This window comes from Tachyglossus aculeatus, chromosome 18 (genome assembly GCF_015852505.1).
Source record: "Tachyglossus aculeatus isolate mTacAcu1 chromosome 18, mTacAcu1.pri, whole genome shotgun sequence".
Lineage (NCBI taxonomy): Eukaryota > Metazoa > Chordata > Mammalia > Monotremata > Tachyglossidae > Tachyglossus > Tachyglossus aculeatus.
Genome location: NC_052083.1, coordinates 36,587,849 through 36,609,963, shown reverse-complemented (window position 1 = coordinate 36,609,963; position 22,115 = coordinate 36,587,849). Strand labels below are relative to the sequence as shown.

The 22,115-nt window shown below is 61.2% G+C and overlaps 1 protein-coding gene across 2 annotated transcripts in view; it reads left to right on the top strand.

Annotated features, from left to right (window-relative positions):
• ERI3 (ERI1 exoribonuclease family member 3) overlaps positions 1-21,919 on the top strand; it is a 182,577-nt gene extending 160,658 nt beyond the window's left edge. For both annotated transcript variants that reach the window (XM_038760495.1, XM_038760496.1), the window contains exon 8: positions 21,098-21,919. In XM_038760495.1, coding sequence (XP_038616423.1) covers positions 21,098-21,180 — 83 coding nt within the window. In that variant the 3' untranslated portion in view covers positions 21,181-21,919. The remainder of the gene's footprint in view (positions 1-21,097) is intronic.
• The last annotated feature ends 196 nt before the right edge of the window (positions 21,920-22,115 follow it).

Below are 22,115 nucleotides of genomic sequence, written 5' to 3'. Positions count from 1 at the left end.
CCCACATGGGACAACCTGATCACCTTGTAACCTCCCCAGCGCTTAGAACAGTGCTTTGCACATAGTAAGTGCTTAATAAATGCCATCATTATTATTATTAGTAGTAGTAGTAAGCGCTCGGGAGAGTGCAGTACAAAAGAATAAACGTACGTATTCCCTGCTTATAATGAGAAGGGAGGGTGAGCCGGGGAAAAGAGGGCTTAACCGGTTAAGATCACACAGCAGAGAGGTGGCAGAGCCGGGATTAGAACCCAGGCCCTTCTGACTGCCAATCAATCAATCGTATTTATTGAGCACTTACTGTGTGCAGAGCACTGTACTAAGCGCTTGGGAAGTACAAGTTGGCAACATATAGAGACAGTCCCTACCCAACAGTGGGTTCACAGTCTAGAAGGGGGAGACAGAGAACAAAACCAAACATACGAACAAAATAAAATAAATAGAATAGATATGTACAAGTAAAATAAATAAATAAATAGAGTAATAAATATATACAAACATATATACATATATACAGGTGCTGTGGGGAATGGAAGGAGGTAATATGGGGGGATGGAGGGGGGGCAAGGGGGAGAAGAAGGAAAGGGCTCAGTCTGGGAAGGCCTCCTGGAGGAGCCAAGCACGGCCTCTAGTCAGTCAGTCATTCATATTTATTGAGCGCTTACTGTGTGCAGAGTACTTTACTGAGCGCTTGGGAAAGGACAGTATAATAGAATTAGTAGATACGTGTTCTGCCCTCAGTGAGCCTTCAGTCTACAGGGGGAGACAGACATTGATATAAATAAATTTCCTCTTGGAGGAGAGTGCCTTCAGTAAAGCTTTGAAAGTGGGGAGAGTAATTGTCTGTTGGATTGTCTACCCACTAGTCCACGCGGCTCCTGGCCCTTGCTTTTAGAGAAGCATTTAGAGAAGCGGCATAGCTCAGTGGAAAGAGCCCGGGCTTTGGAGTCAGAGGTCACGGGTTCAAATCCCAGCTCCACCACTTGTCTGCTGTGTGACTTTGGGCAAGTTACTTCACTTCTCTGGGCCTTGGTTCCCTCATCTGTAAAATGGGGATGAAGACGGTGAGCCCCCCGTGGGACAACCTGATCACCTTGTAACCTCCCCAGCGCTTAGAACAGTGCTTTGCACATAGTAAGCGCTTAATAAATGCTGTCATTATTGCTTGCTTCCCCGTCCCCCGCCCCCGACCTGTGCGCTCAGCTGTGCTGAGACACCCTCTGGTTTCACGGCCCCTCCAAATTACCCTTCAGCGACTCTCCCCTCCTTCAAAATCTTATTGAAAGTACCTCTCCTCCAAGAGGCCTTCCCTGACTGCGCCCTCCTTCCCTCTTTTCCCACTCCCTTCTGCGTCGCCCTGATTCGCTCGCTTTATTCCTCCCCCTTCCCAGCCCCACCGCGCTTGTGTCCGTATCTGTCATTTACTTAATGTCCATCTCCCCCTGTAGAGAAGCAGCGTGGCTCAGTGGAAAGAGCCCGGGCTTGGGGGTCAGGGGTCATGGGTTCTAATGCCGGCTCCGCCGCTTATCAGCTGTGTGACTTTGGGCAAGTCACTTCACTTCTCTGGGCCTCATTCATTCATTCAGTCGTATTTATTGAGCGCTTACTGTGTGCAGAGCACTGTACTAAGCACTTGGGAAGTACAAGTTGGCAACATATAGAGACGGTCCCTACCCAGCAACGGGCCTCAGTTACCTCATCTGGAAAACAGGGATTAAGAAGACTGTGAGCCCCACGTGGGACAACCTGATCACCTTGTATCTCCCCCAGCGCTTAGAGCGGTGCTTGGCACACAGTGCTTAACAAATATCATCATTATTAATTATTATTAGACCGTAAGCTCCTTGTGGGCAGGAAATGTGTCTATTATATCGTCATGTTGTACTATCCCAAGTGCTTAGGACTTAGCACGCAGTAAGCTCTCAATCAATTCAGTTGACGGACTGACCGGCTGACCGCCCAGCAGGCCGGCTAGCGGCCACCCTTGGGCCTCTGGGGTCCGCGAGCGGCCCGGGGATGCCGCCGGCCCCGCTTCGGACAGATTGTTAGCTTTAAACAAACAGCGCCGACAGATTTGTCGCCGCAGAAATGGAGTCATTAAGTCAGGAGCGTTTGTTTGACCTGAGAGCGATTGAGTGATGGATGCAAGTAATTTTAAAGCTGCAGCTGCCAACAGGATGTTGGGGCTGGAGTGAGATCTTACATCTGAGGAGTGTAAATAATTTAAACAAACAAGTAGAGGGAGGCTGCGGCAACGTCCCCACCCTGTCCCGGGAATGCAAAACAGGTTGGCGGACGCGGGCCGCCGGGTACCCGCTCACCTGCTCGCGGAGGGGCATGGCCTACGGGGTGGGCGAGGCTGCTGGGAGAACGGCCCTCTGGAGGAGATTCTAGGGGAGGTGGGAAGGCTGGATGCCGCGGCGGCCGTGGCGACGGCAGGACGTTGTGATAAACGTTGTGATAAACGGGTGCAGGGCCGGGCTGCCCTTCCGCTCCAGCTCAGCCAATAGGAGGGGTGGTCTGCAGAGTGGCCCATCCCCTCCCCTTCCCCTCCTGAGACCTCCCCAAACCCCCTTCGGTTTGGACTGTCTCTATATGTTGCCAACTTGTACTTCCCAAGCACTTAGTACAGTGCTCTGCACACAGTAAGCGCTCAATAAATGCGATTGATTGATTGATTGATCCTGCTGTCGGGGGGGCTTTTCCCTTCTCCTCCTTTCTCCCCATCCCCTCGGGGCAGAATCAAGCCTGTGGACTCTACACGAAAAGCTGCCCAAACGTGGCCGGGTCTCATTTTTTTTATCCATTTCATTCATTCAGTCGCACTTATTGAGCGCCTACTGCGTGCAGAGCACTGAAGTAAGCGCTTGGGAAAGTACAGTAGAAAACAATAAACAGTGACGCTCCTTGCCCACAATGAACTATTTCCTCCCAGCTCCAAGGGCCGGGGGCGGATGGCAGGGTCCGCCCTGAGGGAGCCCCGATCCACCCGGAGCTCGCGGCCCCCCGTTTGGAACAGCCGCCGGGCACCTCTTTCCGCACCCCCATCTAGTTGTCCAAAATGCCCCCAGGGTCCTAGACTGGACCCCTAAAGAGTTGGGGAGGTCGGGAGGGGCGGGGACTGTGGGTCTGTCCCTGCCCATCCCTCTTCCCTCCCAGGCCCCCCAAGTTCTGACCATGGGAGAAACTGAGGCTGGCCTTTTTCCCTCCCGGAGGAGCCCTTAAAGCTCCCGCTGAGACTGGGAACCCGAGCCCCTCAGGGAAGCTGACAGTCTCCCACCCCTCTAGACTGCAAGCCCTTTGTGGGCAGGGAATGTGTCACGTTGTTACGTTGTACTGTCCAAAGCGCTCAGTAGAGTTCTCTGCACTCAGTAAGCGCTCAATAAATCCGATTGACCTTGGGCGGCCCCTGAGCTGCTGACATGTAGGGAGCCGGGAGAGGCCCTGGGTCCCCCCCCAGCCCCCAGTTCTTTCCCTACACATGGGCACCAAGGCCTATCCCCCACCCCCAATAATAATGATGGCTTTTATTAAGCGCTTACTATGTGCACAGCACTGTTCTAAGCACTGGGGAGCTTACAAGGTGATGAGGTTGTCCCACGGGGGGCTCACAGTCTTCATCCCCATTTTACAGATGAGGTAACTGAGGCACAGAGAAGTGAAGTGACTTGCCCAAAGTCACCCAGCTGACAAGTGGCAGAGCCGGGATTTGAACCGATGACCTCTGACTCCAAAGCCCTTGCTCTTTCCATTGAGCCACGCTGCTTCCCATAAATCCCATAAATCCCATAAATTTATTCCCATAAATTTATAAATAAATTCCCATAAATCCCTCTCCTTTAGGACTATTGCTTGTGGGGCCCACCCCTCTCCCTATGTTCCTCCTCTGTCAATCAATCAGGGGCATTTATTGAGCACTGACTGTGTGAAAGCTTGGTACTAAAGCAGCATTATCTAGTTAATACGTTTGGTTTTGTTCTCTGTCTCCCCCTTCTAGACTGTGAGCCCGCTGTTGGGTAGGGACCGTCTCTATACGTTGCCAACTTATACTTCCCAAGCGCTTAGTACAGTGCTCTGCACACAGTAAGCGCTCAATAAATACGATTGAATGAATGAAGGAAGGAATAGTGGATAGAGCCCAGGCCTGCGACATCTGTCTGCGTTGTGACTTTGGGCAAGTCGCTTCACTTCTCCGGGCCTGCGACATCTGTCTGCTCTGTGACTTTGGGCAAGTCGCTTCACTCCTCCGGGCCTCAGTTACCTCAACTGGAAAATGGGGATTAAGTCTACAAGCCCCATGTAGGATAGGGAGACTGTGTCCAACCGAATTAACTTGCATCTACCCGAGCGCTTAGGACAGTGTTTGACTCATAGTAAGCGCTTAACAAATACGAATTGTTTAAAAAAAAAAAGCAGACCTTGGGGAAGTACATACAGAGCTGGTGGAGGCGATCCCTGCCCTCAAGGATCTTTACATTCTCTAGGGGAGGCAGAGTATGAAAATAAATTATGGTGAGGGGCAGTAGCAGAATATAAATGTGGTGTGGAGTAGGGATCGCTAATCCCTGCCCACAAGGAGTTTACAGTCTCTGGGGGAGGCAGATTATGAAAATAAATTACCGCAAAGGGTAATAGTAGAGTATAAATGTGGTGTGGGGCTGGGATGAGTGTCTACGTACTTAAGGGGTCCGTTTCCACAGACGTAGGCTGAGGGGCGAGGGGAGGGCGGCGAGAGGAAACGAGAAGGTTTAATCAGGACAGGCGACTCTCCCTCGGTTTTCTTCTTCTTCTTTTTCATCTTCTTCTTCGGACAAGGGCTGCTCTTCTTTTAATTTCACCTGAGGGGGATTTACTCCATCCAGCATCTGAGGCAGCAAATATTAGTCCTCATTACTAATTAAAGGCAGCAGGAGTAATTGACGGATCCTTCCGAGGGGGGAGGCGAGGTGATTGAGTGGACCTGTCCGGGGGCAGGGCGGCCCGCCGAGCGCTACCTGTTAGCTACAAATAAACAAACCTGATAAATAATAAATAGTTTGATAAAACTGCCCGGGCATTATTTAAATTAATAGGGATTAGACCAAGCACCCTGAAGTGCATTCCTTCAGATGAAATATTTACAAGGTGGCAAAGTTTGTATTGAAAGGGAACGATTTGTAGAAGGGGCAGGAGTAAACAAGAGGACTGGGGTTATTTATCAAGCGGTTCGTGATTAAATGCCGGGTGGCACCTTTGGTGCTTTTAAAGAGACAGTGGCTTTTTAAAGCTTTCCTTCTAAACGGCTCTCGCGCTTCACCCCGGCCCCCCACCCCAACTCCGCTGTAGGTAGAGCCCGGGGGGCCCCTGCCGGGGTCCCGCCCTGAGCGGTGGTGATGGTTCCCCGGGGGCTCCGGCCGTGGTCTCCGGGCCCACCCAGCTGGACGCCACCTTCGGCCCTGGCTCCGGGAGCGCTGCCCCCCTGGGCTTCCCCGCCGTTCTCTGGAGGGACCGGGCCGCCACTGCCCAAGCCCTGGGAACTGCATGGAGGGGTGGACACCTCCCTCGTTATCCTCCCCGGGCCTCTGTGGCTCGGGTTGGGGCGTGCTCTGGGGATTGGAGGCCGCCCCATGTTCCCAGTGAGGCCCTGGGGCTGAAGGGCAGAGGATTGGGGGCGGTGGGCACCGGCTGACGAGAAAGGCAATGGTCATTTTGTCGTGCCCAGCCCTGACTCCAGCCCCAGCCGTTTGCCGTAGACCTGTCGTGTGAAGGCCACCGAGGGGCCCCAAGGTAGAGCAGAAGATGCCCAGTCCACACCAGTGGGCAGTGCCAATGCCACCCTAGGACCCCAGTATCTGGTAGCCACCCACCCGTTATCCCGGACACCCTCCAGCCGAGAGCCGGCTGACCCGCCCCTTTGGTTTCGAGCCTCTCACCCCCAGCCCCACCCAACCTATTCTCCCACTCTCCTCCCGAGCCCACCTTCCAGCTGCTCCTCGCTGTCCACGCCCCCACCCCTCTTTCCCCCTTCCCTCACACAAGCTGTGTCTCCCCTCCGACTTGGAACTCCCTCCCTCCTCCATCACACAAACCCCAGCTCTCCCCACATTCAAATCCTTCCCAAAATCCCACCTCCTCCAGCAAGCCTTCCCCAATTTATCTCCCATCGCCCCGAGCCACGTCATCCCCTCAGCCGACTCCAGCACTCTCAACCTTGCTTATTTCGTCTGTTGGACTCTGGGGCTCTCTTCCTCTAAGGACTGTTCTGTCTGCCTCCCCCCGTTTGAGATGAGCTCCTTTTGGGCAGGGAACATGTTACTGGGTCATTCTGTGCGTCCCTTCCCCGGGCGCTCAGTACAGAGTCGCGGGCCCAGTGGGCTCTCGGTCAGAGCCGTCACCCAGGCGGACCAGGCTGGTCGAGGCTGCCGTCCGCCCTCGGAGGGCCGGGAGTTCCCCTCTGTGCCACCCGGACCAGGGATCGCAGTCTGTGGGGGACTGGGCGTGGGGCCAGGGTGGGCTGGGCCTGCCATCGCATCACATCCGCTCCATCCGATCAGAGTCTGATTTGATGATTAAAAAAAATCATCTGAGGCTGGAAAGGAAACGCGTGCAGGGGAGGGAAGATTGAACGGAGATAGATTGTGCCAAGGAACGAATGTCCTTCTGCCTGATGTGCCTGCCCTGGCTCCCGCCCCTGGGACGGTGAGAGGGACCGCGGGCCGGCCGGCCGGAGATCCCGGGCACCTTCCCGAAGGAGGGAGGCCTGCGTTTCTGGAGCCCAAGGCTTGAGCGGCAGTGCCAGGGCTGTGTCTCCAGCGGGGCCCCGCAGGCCTGGGGAGCTGTTTGGGGTCAGGGGGAGAAGGTGGCCACCGCTCCTAGGGGCGGGCATCCCACACCATCAGGGCTTGGGGTGGGTTGTCCACCCTTCCCCCGGACCTCTGGGAGGGCAGCGGGCTGGGGCAGGGCATCACAGGGCTGCCCACCAAGGGGGTAGGGCAGAGGGAGACCAGAAACCAGGCACGAGAGCGGCTGGATGAGGGGCGGAGGAGCCAGGCCCGTGGGAGAGGAAGCCAGGAGGCTGAGAGGACGAGACCCAGGGCGGGCAGGGTGGGGCGGAGACACGGGGCCGGGACCCTGGGGACCAGCTCCATTCATTCATTCCATCATATTCATTGTGCGCTTACTGTGTGCAGAGCACTGGACTAAGTGCTCGGGAAAGTAGAACACAGCAATAAACAGTGACATTCCCTGCCCTCAGCGAGCTTCCGGTCTAGAGACAGCCCCAGCCCCAGCCTCTGACTTGGTGGGAGCTCAGTAGCCTCCTCTGTGAAATAATAATGGCATTTATTAAGCGCTTACTATATGCAAAGCACTGTTCTAAGCACTGAAACACTGTTCTAAGCGCTGAAATGGGAAGACGTCCCCTGTCAGTCACCCCCACCCCCCCTCCCCTGCTACTGACAGGGTCCCGGCCCCTCTGTGGGCCCCGGCCCCGAGCCCTACCAGACCACCAAGTTGGTAAGGGTGTCCGGAGCTGGGAAAATGGGCACTTCCTTCCACCTGTCTCCATGTTTGGTTTTGTTGTCTATCTCCCCCTTCTAGACTGGGAGCCCGTTGTTGGGAAGGGACCGTCTCTATCTGTTGCCGACTTGTACTTCCCAAGCGCTTAGTACAGTGCTCTGCACCCAGGAAGCGCTCAATAAATACGATTGAATGAATGATAACAATAATGATGACATTTATTAAGCGCTTACTATGTGGAAAGCACTGTTCTAAGCACTGGGGGGGATACAAGGTGATCAGGTTGTCCCTCGTGGTGCTCACAGTCTTCATCCCCATTTTCCAGATGAGGTCACTGAGGCCCAGAGAAGCGAAGTGGCTTGCCCAAAGTCACCCAGCTGACAAGTGGCAAAGCCGGGACTAGAACCCACGACCTCTGACTCCCAAGCCCGGGCTCTTTCCACTGAGCCACGCTGCTTGCCTGTCTCCCCCTTCTAGACTGGGAGCCCGTTGTTGGGTAGGGACCGTCTCTATATGTTGCCAATTTGTACTTCCCAAGCGCTTAGTCCAGTGCTCTGCACACAGTAAGCGCTCAATAAATACGATTGAATGAATGAATGAATGTCTGAGGAAGCGGGGGAATTTCAGTGCGGGGGTTGCGGGGAGGTGCCCGCCCCAGGATCTGGGCCCCCCCGCCCCCGGGGCGATCACCCACTGGAGCCGGGCAGCCTGGCAGTGCTGGGGAGGGGAGCCGCCCCCACCCCCATGGGCAGAGAGTGAGGGTCCTCTCGGTTGGAGATGCCCGCCACCGGGCTCCTGAGGAAAAAAAACACACACACGTGTTTGGTTGTTGCTTTCTCCCAGGTTGGGGTTCTGCTTCACAACTCGTCTCATCAGCCGTCAGCCGCCAAATGTCTTTTTTAAGGAGTGGGTTCTAGCCGCTAATGTAGCGGACGGCGGTGTGCGTCGGCGGGCGGGACGGAATAGTCCACGGCCAAATCACCGGAATTAATGTGCCCCCAGAGCCGCGGGGAGCCCGCCACCTCATCTCTCCAATGCCGGGGGCTGGCGGCGGGCTGAGGTTGGGGCAGGCCGGGCAGGGGGTGGGGAGTGTGCCCGCCCTGCCTCTGTGGGCGCGGCGAGGGCGGGGGCGGCCGGCCGATGGGGGCCGGCTTGTGACGGGCTCTGCCTCTGTGCCCTCACCATCTGGGGCCGCGGGGAAGGTGGCGACCTCCACCCCAGGACCCGTGTTAGGGAGCAGCCGGTGCCGGCAGAGTGGAGGCTCCTTGGGGGCAGCGACGGGTCACTGGATTATTCTGTACTTCCCGAGCACGTGGTACAATGCCCCACACCAAGTTGGGTACTCAGTAAATGCTACTGCTGCAAAATCGCCCCACACTTCAGTGCTTCCACCCTCCCTGGCCGGCGGGAAGTGCCGTGGTTAGGGCAAGGCCTGGGACGGGGGCGGGCGGGAGTTCCCCTCCCCTACCGAGAGATGCCCTGGGCCACCCAGGGTGGTAGCCAAGGTGGGGCCTGCCCCAGCTGCCTCGCTCTCATCATCATCATCATCAATCGTATTTATTGAGCGCTTACTGTGTGCAGAGCACTGTACTAAGCGCTTGGGAAGTACAAGTTGGCAACATATAGAGACAGTCCCTACCCAGCAGTGGGCTCACAGTCTAAAAGAGCTCTCCCCGGCCCCGGTTCCCCACTGGGGCGGTACGGGGCAGTGGCCGGGGCAGTGGCGGGCTTCCGGCAGACTGTACCCAACGCCAAGGCCCGCCCCGCCCAAACCCGAACCCGCCCTGTCGCTCCTCTTCTACCCTCCGTTGCAGGCTAAAGGAGGGGCCTGAAGGGTGGGCTGCGGACCGCCGTCTGGAGAGGACCGCAGGGCTGTGCCCCTCAGAGAACCAGTGGGCTCTAGTGGCTAGAGCTTGGGCCTGGGATTCAGGAGATCTGGGTTCGAATCCCAGCTCCGCCACTTCGTTTCGTTCCTCTGGGACTCAGTTTCCACATCTCTAAAACGGGCCCCCGTAGACTGTGAGCCCGGTGTGGGTAAGGCCCAGAGTGCGGCCCGAACTTTGGACTGTGGCTTGTTTCTTCGGGAGCTCTGGTTTGTTACTGCGGGGAGTCTCGGGCTGTGGTTCCGTAGCGTGGGGGTCTCCAGGCTCTGGTTTGTTCCTGTGGGGCCTCCGGGTCTGATTCGTTATAAGGTTGCCGGGCTTGGATTTGTTCTAGGGATACCGGGCTCGGATTTGCTACCGCAGGGTTTGTTGTCTGTTACTTCGGGACTCCGGGCTGTGGTCTGTTGCCAAACTAGTTCGGGGTGGCGGGCCAAATCCGGCCTCTGCCAGGGACCCCTCCCACGCTCCCCCTCAGACCGCCCACCCGACCCGAGGGCCCCCGGGAGCCTCGACTGCGCCGACAGGGCGTTTAACCTCCAGCTCCGGCCTCCCCTCCGCGCCCAGATGGAGCCCCAGAAAAACTTGTTCCGCTAAACGCGTCTGTTCAAATCCCCCAACAAACAGATTAGCCGGAGCTTCATCGGAGAGGAGAGGTCAGGGGGGGCCGGAGAGAGGGTGGGGAGGAGAGAGAGAGAAATGGGATAATGGTTTTCAGCAAATCCTCAGGCTGTCACAGATTAAAACAGCGGCAGCAGGCATGTTATCAGACCTTTCTCCTCCTCCCGCCCGCAACCCGCTTTGTCTCCTCTCTCGTCTCTCCTCCTCCGCCGCCAGTGCCGCCGCCAAGGCATCGGAGCGCGAGCCGCAGAGATACAAGAAGAAGTCAGTTCCAATCTGATCGGCCATTGGTTTTCCCGGGGCTGATCCGTGTTGCCTTATCGATCGGCGGGGCCCCCGGTGCTGGTCACCTTGTTTGTCTGGTCAGGGAGGTGGGGGCCGGCGGGGCCGTGGGGGGGCCCTTGGAACCACTTTAAACTTGCTGTAGACGATTGATCGGCGGCGGGGGGAGGAGAGGGGAGGGCGCGCGGGCCTCCTGTCCTAATCAGAGGAGCTGAGATGACTGTGACCTTCGTGGCAGAGGGGGGCTGACGCGTTGCTCCGGAGAGTGGGTCTCGGGCCGGAGAGGCGGCGGGAGACCCTCCCGGCCCGCTCCCTCGAGCCCCTCGGCGACCCCCGTCTCCCTCCAGGAGCCCCCCTCTCCGGCCGGGAACGGGACGGGACTTGGGGGTGCTCCCCTGGACTCCCGGCTCCGATCCGAACATCCTCCTTCGCCAGAGCCAGCCGCCTCTCCGCACTCACCTGGGCAACGGGCACAGCAGGCCGGCCTGGGGCGGGGGCCGGGCCGGGCCGGGGGAGAGGCGTAGCAAGTAATGGGCCCGAGTGTAGAAACGGTGTTAATAAAGTGTATTTCACTTTTAATTTTGACATATAATGTAATGATCTTTTTTAAGGCCCTATCATATTATCCGCATGACTAGATTATTGAGTCTTCATCATCTCCAGATAAATTTATGGCCAGGATGATGCTCGGAATTTATTATCAGTCAATAGAGCTCAATACTCTAACAAGGCGTGTAATAAGATATACATATTTAATGATCCGAAGTAAAACGTCCCGCTAATGGGAGGCTGGTGTTTTAATTCCCCCGCCAACTCTACCCCCCGGGCCGGGGCCTCTGGGGCGTGGGCGCGGGCCAGGCCTTCGGGTAGCCAGGGTTGGGGGCCGGGCCGGCCGGCTGTCCCCCTGCAACCGCCCCACCCCGGCCTGCGTTTTGGCCAGATATCACTTCGGGTCACCAGAGAGCCAGTGGGGTGCTCGTGTGAGTGTACACCTGTGCGTCGAAGGTTGGGAGGGATTTGGAGAGGGGTGGGTGCGTATCTGCCCCATCCTGGCCCTCCCCTGCCCACCCCGGTGAGCGCGGTGCCCACGGCTGGGGTCCGGCCCTGGCCTGGGGGCCGCCGGGGAATCGGTACCCCAGGACTTTCCGGGGCCCTTTGAAGCGCGCGTCTTTGTGGGCAGATTAGAGCGCGGCCTGGCCCTCGCTGCGAGAGAAACAAGAGCGCGGTCCCCACGTTTGATCTCTCCCCGGCAGGCAGAGAGGCTTCTGGGACACAAAAGGGGGCGCCGAGGGGAGACTCGGAGCTGAGGTTTAAAAATAGGCCGGTCTCCCTCCGGGATGAAGGGAGACGCCCGCTCCCGGCCGCTTCGAGCCGTCGCCGCCGCCGCCACCCCTGCCGCAGGAAGGAGCCTCGGCCATTTGAAAGCGCGGCAGGGGCGCTCCGACACGCGGAGGGAAAACCGGGCCCCGGCCGCCGGCGGGAGCGCGGGCACGGCTTTGCGTCGACTCGCGTGGCCTCCGGAACCCAGGCCGGCGGCCCCCGTTGTGTCTGAGCCCGGCGGGGAGCCAGCTGGTTACGACCCCAGGCTCCCGGGCCCCGGAAACCGCCCGCTGACCCTCTCTGGGCCCGCCCTGGCTCTGGGCGGCGGGGGCGGCGGGATTCCGGACCCGTCTGCCCTGGCCATTTGCGGGCAGGTGGGTGGGTGGTCCTGCCGGCAGCTGTAGCTGCTACGTCCGGTCTCCATTGCAGCCCGACCCACCTGGGCCTGCCCGTGCGGCCCCCCATCTCCGCCTAGGACCCCTGACCCCAGGCCTGACGCCGGGACAGCCCGAGAAGGTGGCCCAGCAGAGGCCGAGGAGAGCCCAGGGGCCCCAGTGGCGACCGCCGACCCTAGCCGCAGCGGGCACTGCCAGCGCCGGGGCGATTTTGGGGGTGTACCGGACCCCCGGAAGCCGGGCGCGGGCCTGGGTCCGCCCGGCGGGCGTCTGTCAGGGGCAGGATTATGAGTAGTGAGCACGACGCCTCTGCCTATGAATAGCATTGTCTGGCTGATGGTGATGTATCGTTTTTCATTACCTCCTCTCGAGCCCGCCCTGCTCCACGCGTGGAAATTCTATTTATTCCCTAATTTGTAAAAATTCCCTCTTTATCTGATCCCAATCAGGGAGGGGTAATTGGCTCTCTGGGGCGAGCGGCTGGGGTCCTGATGAAGAGGTATGTGTGTCTGCTCCCGCGGCCGGCCCGCGCCCGGCCCCGCCGCCTCAGCCACGGGGGCCACAATTAATAATGATTTGCAAATGGCAGACAAGGAATAACGCAGAAAGATGTGTTCCTCTCCCCCCCCCCCCACCCCAACTCCTGCCCCCCGCCCGCCCATTTCCTTCCCCCGTACAAATGGCAGCGGAATGAAAACCCGGCACTATAAATTCTGAAATTAGTTATTCACCATAATAAATGGGGCCCTTAGCAGCGTGGCCCGGCCCGCCCGCCCTCTCTCCCCCGCTTCCCCGGCCCCCCAGGAACCCCCGCTCTTCTCGCTCTCCCTTTAGCCCCCCAAGGACCCCTGTCCTCCGCCCGGGCCGGCTTGGCAAGGTGAGGGGCAGCGCCTGTAACTCCAGCGCTTAGAACAGTACTTTGCACATAGTAAGCGCTTAATAAATGCCATTATTATTATCGTGATCTGCGAAGATCCTCCCCACCCCCAGGTTGGCCTGGCAGGGTGGCAATTTGCCCCCTGCCCAATTTTCTACCCCACTCCTCCTGCTCCCCCACCGCCCCCCGACTCGGTGCTCTGTCGGCCTCCGGACGGCGGACACACTCGGGTCCATCATCATCAATCGTATTTAATGAGCGCTTACTATGTGCAGAGCACTGTACTAAGCGCTTGGGAAGTACAAATTGGCAACATATAGAGACAGTCCCTACCCAACAGTGGGCTCACAGTCTAAAAGGGTCCAGTTGTCCCCACCCGCCCGCACGGCACCGGTGGCGGGGGGGGGGGACGGCCCCTCCTGCCCGGTTTAATCGGGCCTGGATAATGGATCTATAATTGACTCATTTCGATGCTTTTGCCTACAGGAGAGCATAGCATTAAATGTTTGATTGCCTTAATTTCCAAACACATCATTATCCCCTTCTTACCAGCTCTTAATAAACACTTTATGAGGATTTTAAAAAAAAAAAAAGGGCTTCAGTCCTCGTACTTCTCTGAAGTGATAAACTCTAATTAAGTCTAATATTTAAAAATATGGTAATGGTGACTTGTTTGACTAAGTGGGCTGCATTTCCATAATTTCATTATTACGTAAAACACGCTAATTATTTGAAGTGCGCTTATTACTAAAAGAGGAATCTCGCTCTAATAAAGATGAAATTGGCTTTTTCGCCTTATTGCAGAGCGCAGGGCGAGATCCCTCACCGTCAGGCCCTCGGTGGGGAGGGGGCAGGGACCCCCTCCCCGTCCCCCCTTGGGGCGGGCTTTGTGCAAGCAGGAGCCCCCAGCTTGTCCCTCCCTCTCTCCCGCCTTGGCTTCGTGCCCCCAGCCCAAATCCCGGTAACCTTCGCGGCCCCGACCGGCCCAGCCTTCCCCGGCTCGAGGAGGCGAGGAGGGGGCTCATCGGCCAGCGGGGGCCGGGGCATTCCCTCCCCAACCCTGTGGACATTAAATGAGGGAAACGAGTGGAGGGTAGTCGGGGGCAACGGTTTGGGTGCCCGGGGGCTGGCTTCAGTGTGGCACGGGGGAGCGGGCTGATGGGGCGAGGGTCAGTACCGCCGCCGGGGGTCTGGGCCTGGGCCGGTGACGGGAGAAGGGCGATCGGTCGTAGTCCCGGGAGGCTGGGGCCACCTGGTCCTCCCCCCCTCCCACTTCCCAGCCCCAGTTGGGAAGGTAGGACGGCCCACCTGCCCACAGGGAATGCTGGCGCTACCCCCGCGGGATCCGTCCACCCATCGGAATCGGCTCCCCGATGCCGCCTCCGACGCTCACCGGCAGAGCTCATGGGCGGCCCACGAGGCATCCCGTCCGAAAACACATGCGTACGCACCGCCTCCCAGGCGAGCGGTCGGTCCCGGGCGCTTAAGGCCCCTCTGGCCTCTGGGCTTCCTGTGGTGAGTGTGCAGTCCGGTGGGGTCAGTGGGCCCCGGGCCGGACGGGGAATCGCGGCGCCCCAAAGACTCCGGGTAGCGTGGGCCTTCCCTCCCTCCTGCTGACCGTGGGCTGGGCCGTTCCCCCACCTCAAGAGCCCCGGCTCCCACCCCGGGGCGTCTCCCCAATAGGGGAGACACTGGCCCCCCTGCGGGCGATTGGCTGAGCAGAGCTGGCCTCCCCTCTTTTCTCAGGGGCTCCGAGTGGGGCGGCCCCCGTCCCCAACAACTGGAGGCTGCTGGGAAACTGTGGAAGGGGGTGGGCACTGGGTCGGCCGGCGGCTATTGTGCGGGGGGCACGGGGGCGGTGCTGCTGGGTGAGGAAGAGCCCCCAGGAGGTGATAATACTAATAATGATAGCATTTATTAAGCACTTACTGTGTGCAAAGCACCGCTCTAAACGCTGATAAGGGTCAGCTGGGTGTCGGGGGGAGCGGCGTGGCCTGGCCACAGTTGGGAGGACGGAGGGCAGTGGTTAAGGGGGCTGTTGGGTTTTGAGGAGGCGGCGGCAGCTGGGGAGTCAGAGGTAGCAGGGTTGGAAGCAACGGTCCCCGCAATTAGGGCTAATGGATGCAGAGGGGCGACCCGGGCGCTGCCCTGCCCGGGCCCCGCTGCAGGGCCGTGTCAGCGGGCACTGCGGAGCGTGGGGCCGGGCTGTTGCGCGCCGTGCAAAGCCGTCTCGGGGGGCCGTTGACACTTCAAGGCCTGGGGCGGCTCACGTGTGAACCTAGACTGGCACGCTGCCCCCCAAGGTGTCGGGCCCCTCCAAGGCGCCCCACGGCCGGGGCACCGGCCCCGCCGAGCCGTAGGAGAGACAGTCACGGGGCCAGGTGTGGCCCCCAACGGCCAGACTCCCGTGTCTCGGGCCGGGCCCCCGCCCCGTCCCCCGGGGGGCCGCCCGCTGCGGTGGCGTTGGGAACGGCACCGCGCCGGGAGAAATGAGTATTAATTGTCCAGTTAAAGGGCCCTGGACCATTGAGCGGTTTCTCCAGGCTGATGAGGGAAGCCACCAAGATGAAGTCAATAGAAAACTAATTTTCTTTTCTTCCCGGAGAAATGAGGTGTGTGGCAGTGATGTAATTGTGGATAATGAGGTGAGTTATTCTTAATATTCCGGCCGGCGCCTGTCAGCTCCCACACCTGGAGGGGAGAGGCGGCGAGGCCGGGCCGCCCCACCCACCCCCGCGGAGGCGGTACACGGCACAGGGCTCACGGCCGGCCACGGGCGAGGAGCGTCTTTCCCGGGCCATCCCGGGGCTTTGGGGGGCCGGCGACACCCCCTTTATAGTTCACTAGGCCGGAAGGGCGCAGCCTGTGTCTACTCTACTGAGTCTCGGAACAGCAGTAGACTGGACGAACCTTAGGAGCAGAGATCATATCTCCTAACTCTTATCGGACTCTCCCAAGCGCTGAGTACGGGACTCCGTACCTGGGAGGTGGGCACCGACTAGTTGATTGATTGACGCAGGCTGAGGTCTTGGGGAAAGAAGACGGGCAAGCCCCCGCTCCAACAGGGCAGGTCTAGGGCACATCCGGGTGCCCCAGCAGCTCCGTTGTTGAATCAGTCAGACCATCATCAGTTGTATTGATGGAGTTGGTGATTGAGCTGGGGGTGGGCCATAGTAGAGGGCTTTTGTGCTGTGTACCCGCGGCAAGGGTCAAGATGTTTGAGTGGAGGTGGTGACGTGGAAAGGGCGGATAGACAGCGGTGGCAGGGGTCCCGCGCCCCCTTGTCTGCCCCAGGCTCCCCAGAAAGCGGGGTGGGGGGACAGGGGCCGCTTAGTGGGGTCCGGGGAGGAGTGTCCTCCTCAGCCGCAGAGAGCCGGGACCTGGCACAGGCATTCTGGAGGAAATGGCTCCGGGCAGGCCCCCGCCGGCCGGTTCCTGACCCGAGCGGTGGTGGCCCTGCTGGGCCCTGTCTGCCCGCAAGACCGGAGAACCGGAAAGCTTCATGACCTTACCTCACGGGCAGCACGCCCAGCTCCAAACCCAGGCTCCCGCCGCCCCCTCCCCTGCGATTGACCCATCTTCCGCACCGCCGTCTATCGATTCCTAAAGTCATTCCCTTCTTAGCGTGGGTCTCTCACTTTTACCATCTCCTGAAGCTTACCTTTATAGAGCTGTCACCCTTTCTCCAGTCTCCCTCAGGATGAGAGCTCCCCGAGGGCAGGAAGCACGCACCTTAAACTCCGGCCCAGGGTGCGGGTACCCATCTGGCACATCACCTGCACCTGGCCTGAGCCCTGTCGCTCCCGCAGCTGACAGGGGACGGGTCCCACCCGGACCCCCGGGGCCGTCGGCTGGAGGAGGGGACGGGGCCGAGCGGCGATTGGCCTGCCACTCCCGTGGCTCTTGGACCGCCGGGCTCGGGGCGGGGATCGCCGTCGCCCTAGTGAACCATTAAGAAATCTGCTCCAGAAACCCGTCGCGCCGCGAGGAGCCGGTATCAGCGGGAGCCGAGGTAAAAGGCGAGAGTGGGGACGGAGTGGGGTGGACCAACCGCTGGGGAGAGGGCTGGCAGGGCGAGTGGGCCCCGCAGCACGTTCTCACAGCTGGCTTTGCTTGTGTGGCAGGAGGCCCAGGCGGCCCAGAGAGGGAGGGAAGCCCCTTAGGGAGGGGAGGGAAGTGGCGGGGGCATCCCAGGCAGGGTGGGAGAGGGGAGGAGTTAGAGAGGGCAGGGGTAGAGTGGAGGTGCCCTCCAACGGGGGCGGGATTATTCACCAGCCACAATCGTACCGCCTAACGGTGACAGATACCCCGGACATCGGACGGGCCCGGAGCGCAGGCCCCGAGCGCCGGCCAAGCGCGGCTCCCGTCCGGCCATAAAGCAAGCACGGGGACAGGTTAAATATGGAGCCGCCCGCTCCGGCTGCCGGCCCATCCGTCTTTCCCGCCGTGAGCCCAGGTGCGGCGGGGGCGAGCACCCGGTGAGCGCATTTACAGGCCTGACACTTGGCTGCCTCCGCTCTGCCTCTCGCCGGCTCGGTCCAGGCCCCTTGGGGGTCCCGGGAGCCGAGGCAAGCCGAGCGCCCGGGCGAGGGGAGCCTCCAGCTTGGCAGCCCAGGACCTGGGGCCTCAGAGGCACGGAGGCCCTCGTGGCCTTGGAGGCTCTGGTGTGGGGCAGCTCTGGATACCCTCCCACCCCGGCAGCCCCTGTCTCACCTGCCCCCGCGCTGACCCCGGACACAGCCCCCTAAAGCAATCGCCTCTGATTATTACAATATCAATATACAATATTCCGACAATAACGCCATCGATTTTGCAGTCAGACAGAGCCCGGGCCGGGCCTGTTTAAAGAGGAGGCAGTTAATAGCGCCCTCATTAAAAATCTATAGCCTCCCCCTCCCCCCCAAAGAAAAAGCCGTTTATATTCATTAGGGCGATTGAATATAAAGTAATATGTTTGTGTAGGCCGTTGGGGTAATGTGATAATCCGTCCGTGTAGCAGAGTGAAATCCACTTAGCACAGGCCTGTCAGCCCGGCAAGAAGAATGGGCCCATAAAGTCAGGAATATGTTGGGGGAGCGGGGGGCGGGAGGCCAGGGAGCGGAGGTGGGAGCCGGGAGGGCAAGGCCGTGGGGGGCACGGCCGAGGAGAGGCTGTGGGCGGGTAGAAGTTGGAGGCTGTGGGTGGGACGGGGCCACCGGGGACAAGAAGGGAGGCTGTGGGTGCGGAAAGGACGGAGGCGTGGGGTGGGAGGTGGGTGAAGGCCGGGGGCAGAGCCGGGGCCTGGCAGGGGAGGCCATGGGCAGGCAGGTAGAGGATGGAGGCTGTGGGAAGGAGGCAGGTGGAGGCCAAGGAGAGGGCAGAGGTCAGCGGGGAGGCCCGTGGAGGCTCTGGATGGGGCGGGGAAAGTACGTGAGAGGAGAGGATGGAGGCTGTGAGGGAGAAGAGGATGGAGGCCGCGGGGGAGGCAGGCAGGCGGAGGCCAAGGAGAGGGCAGAGGCCAGCAGGGAGGCCCGTGGAGGCTCTGGGCGGGGCGGGGAAAGTATGTGAGAGGAGAGGATGGAGGCTGTGGGGCAGGGGTGAGGAGAGGCTGTGAGGGAGAAGAGGATGGAGGCCGCGGGGGAGGCAGGCAGGCAGAAGCTGTGTGAGGGACAGGAGGCCGCAAGGGCTGAGGAGAGGCTGGAGACCGCGGGGAAGGAGGCTGCAGACAGAGAAACAGCACGACCTGTGGAGAGCGCACAGGCGTGCGAGTCAGGAGGACCTGGGTTCTAATGCCGGCTCCGCCACCCATCCGCTGTGTGACCTTGAGCAAGTCACTTCACTTCTCTGGGCCTCGGTTCCCTTTACCTGTAAAATGGGGATTGAGATTGGGAGCCCCATGTGGGACAGGGACTGTGTCCAACCCGATCGACTCGTATCTCTCTCAGCACTTAGAGCAGTGCTTGGCGCTTAACAAGCACTATAATAAAAACAAGGGTCAGAGGCAGGACCGGCCTGGGACAAGGTGGCGGCCGCCAGCCCGCTGAAACCCCCGGGCTTGCACCTGCGCTTTCCTCGGGCCTCAGGCCCAACCCCGAGAGGGGACCGGGGCCGGCGGGCGGCTGTGGGGATCCGGCCGAGAAGCGGGCACCCCTCCCTCCCGCGCGGTAACGAGGGAGAGATAGACGGGGCCGGGCCACCGGGCGACGGCTCCCCGGGCAGCCATCCGCCGGAGCGGACCGAGGAGCCGCTTAGTTTTTGCTTTGGAGTTTATGAAAATGCCCCACTCTAATATCCCGAGAGCCAGCCTATAATTGTGTTATTAAATCAATCGCGGCGGATTACATTGTAAAATCAATAGACGCCTGTAATTGCATATTAGAAAGTTGTTCTGCTGTTGTTGATTTTTTTCCTCGGATAATTATAATAAGCGTGTTTACCTTGGTGCTGATTTGGAATCGGTCTGGCTAAATGATTTACAGCGGGCTGCTTCGGACGAGGACGCCGGGCCCCCGGCAAGGTGGGGAGGAGGGGCGGGCAGGGGACGGAGCCCGCTCCCGGGACCCCAGCCCGGACCCTCCGGGGGGTGAGGCGGGGAGGGTCGGAGGAAAGCCAGGAAGCCGGGGATTTCCCAACTCCCTCTTGGCCTCTCGCATGGCATGGTGGGGGCGGGCACAGGGCCAAAGGGCTGAGGTGCCAGCTGGCCCTAGGAGCCAGTGGTCACCGTCTGAGGAGTCTGGGGCACAGGTTGAGGGGGGTGGGAGGTGGGCCCAGGCCTCAGGCCCTTCACCCATGGACGCGGCCAGCACCGGGGACCACCCCCCGGCCCCCGGGGGACCAGCAGGCTGGGGGGGGTGGGGTGGGGCTGGGGCTCCTTCTGGACCCGTCCCGTCAGGTCACCACCCTCCTCTCCCCAGCCCGGGCAGGGGCAATTCAGCAGTGAAGAAGCCTAGGGTCAGGGGAGGCCCGAGCAGGACTAGCTGGGGCCGAGGGCTTGTAGCCTGGGGCGGCCGGGCCCCCTGGGTGGCCAAGGGAGGGCCGGGCGGCCCACCGGCTCCAGCCCTGCCTCCTCTCCGGCTCCCAGAACAGGCCTGCTAGTGCCCGCCCGCCTCCCCGACAGTGAAATATCGGCACAATTAGCCCGGATACAGTTCAATTATGATAAACAGCGTCCGCCCCTTAAGCCGTGATTAAAAGGCCTCCCCCCCCCCTTTGATAGAGAGACCTAATTCCCCCCGATTACGGGCGCTGCCGCGCTGACTGATTGCAGGGCCCCGCCGCGGGCCCGCCCGCCGGCCGAGATGGATGGGAGCCCTTCTTTATCATTTCCACATCACCGGGGCCGTGGCCCCCGCCCCCTCTGCTCCCCTCGGCTCCCTGCCCAGCCCGGCTGGGCCCGGCCTCCCCTCCGCCCTCCCCCCGGCCCGGCCCTGCCCAGCCCGGCCCGGCCTCCCCCCGACACACACCCGGGCAAAGTCACCCTTCCGCCGAGAGGGTGATGAATGGGCGGGCGCTAATGAAATGGAGACATCAAGGCGTGGCACGGCGCGGAAGAGAAAGTGGCCGCGTGGCGGGGAGCTGTCCCCCGCGCTGACGGCCGCAGCAAGAAGGATCGGCTGGCGGCTGTGTTCTGTCGAGGGAGAAATTACACATTTACTCTGGCTTTTCCTTAAGGAGACGGCCCCCATAGATCAAAACATGGATTTACAAGCCAATTTCCGCCGTGAAATATAGGCCCCCGGGGACGCGCCGGGCCGGGCTCCCGTTCCAGCCGGCGGCCCGGCCGAGGGGCGGCTCCGGCCCCCGGGCCCACCCGCCGCCCCACGGGGTCGGGTGGGGGCGGGGGGGGACGGGGCCAGACCCCTCCGGCCGAAGGAGCCCATCCACACCAGGAAGGAGCCTGGCTCATCACCCCACAGTGTCAGCCGGGGTGAGGGAAGGAGCGGCGGAGGAGGCGGGATTGGCACTAGGGCCGGAGCTGCCAGCTGGGAAAGGGGAGAGAACGAGGAGCTGCCCCGGAGTCGGTGGGAAACGGCGGTCAAGCGCTCCCCGCGGGCCTTAGGCTGGTGCCCGGCTCTGGGGGCCGTGTGGCGGGGGTGGTGGGGTCACTCTGTCACTCTGCCTGCAGCGGCAGTCACGGTCCGGACTCCAGCCACCACCCCACGCCAACAGCCCCACCCCAGCCCACCCCTCCCCGCTCTCACCAGGCCTCTCTCTCTCTCTGTCTCTCTCTCTGTCCCCGGCCGCAGATGACTGCAAGAACATCGCCAACATCATGAAGACGCTGGCACAGCGAGGTTTCATCTTCAAGCAGACCTCCAAGCCCTTTTGATCGGTGGCCGGGCCGGCCCAGCCGGCCAAGCCCGCACGCGGCCGCAGCCCCCCACCCCGGGCCCGGGCCCCGGCCGGCCGCCGCCGCCACCATGGGCACCGCCCCGCCCAGCCGCGGCCAGGGGGAAGGCTGCGGCCAGGGGGAGGGGGGCCGACCGCCTCCCGTGCGGGGCTTTGCCAACCAGGCCCCCCTCCCTCCCATCCCACCCGGTCTCGGCTCCAGTGTGGAGGGGCTGGAAGCCGGGAGTCCGGGGCTTTAGGGCCGGGGCTCCAGGGTGGCGAGGCGGGGGCACAAGAGGGGACGCCTGAGAGCCGGGGAAGCCCTGGGCGGCTGAGGCCACAGGCCCGGCCCCCAGGGGCCCCTCCGTCCCCTCCTGGTCTGTCCCCGGTCTCGGCCAGGAACTCGGCCACCCCCGCCCCTCCCCCCCGCCACCCCCCGTCCCCCGACTCTTGAGCGCCTGCGGCCCCCAACCCCAGGCTCGCCCCCGCCCAACCCAGCCGGCTCCAAGTATTAGCTCTCCCGGGGAAGGCCGCCCCGTCCGCCTCCTACCTTGGGCCCCGCAGCCGGGAGACCGTGGCCGCGGGGCCGGCGGACGAGGGCCCAGAGGCGAGGCACGGCCCCCAGGGCGCCGGGCGGGGGCCCCGGAGCACAGAGCCGAGATCTCCGGCCCTGCTCCCCCGGGGCCTGGGGCAGAGGCTGCCCCGAGGCAGGAGCCCCCGGGCCCCACCCCCTCCGTCCTCCCTCCCACCCCCACCCCACCCCCACCCCGTAGTGCATGGTGTGTGGTGTCCCCGGGTCCACGACAGGACCGACCATCAGCCCGCCGTCCCCGTGTCTAGTTGCCCATCTCGCTGTACATGTGCCACACAAATAAAGTCTGGGGAAGGAGCGCCGCCTCTATGTCCCTGTCTGGTCAGCCAGTGGGGTGGGGGAGG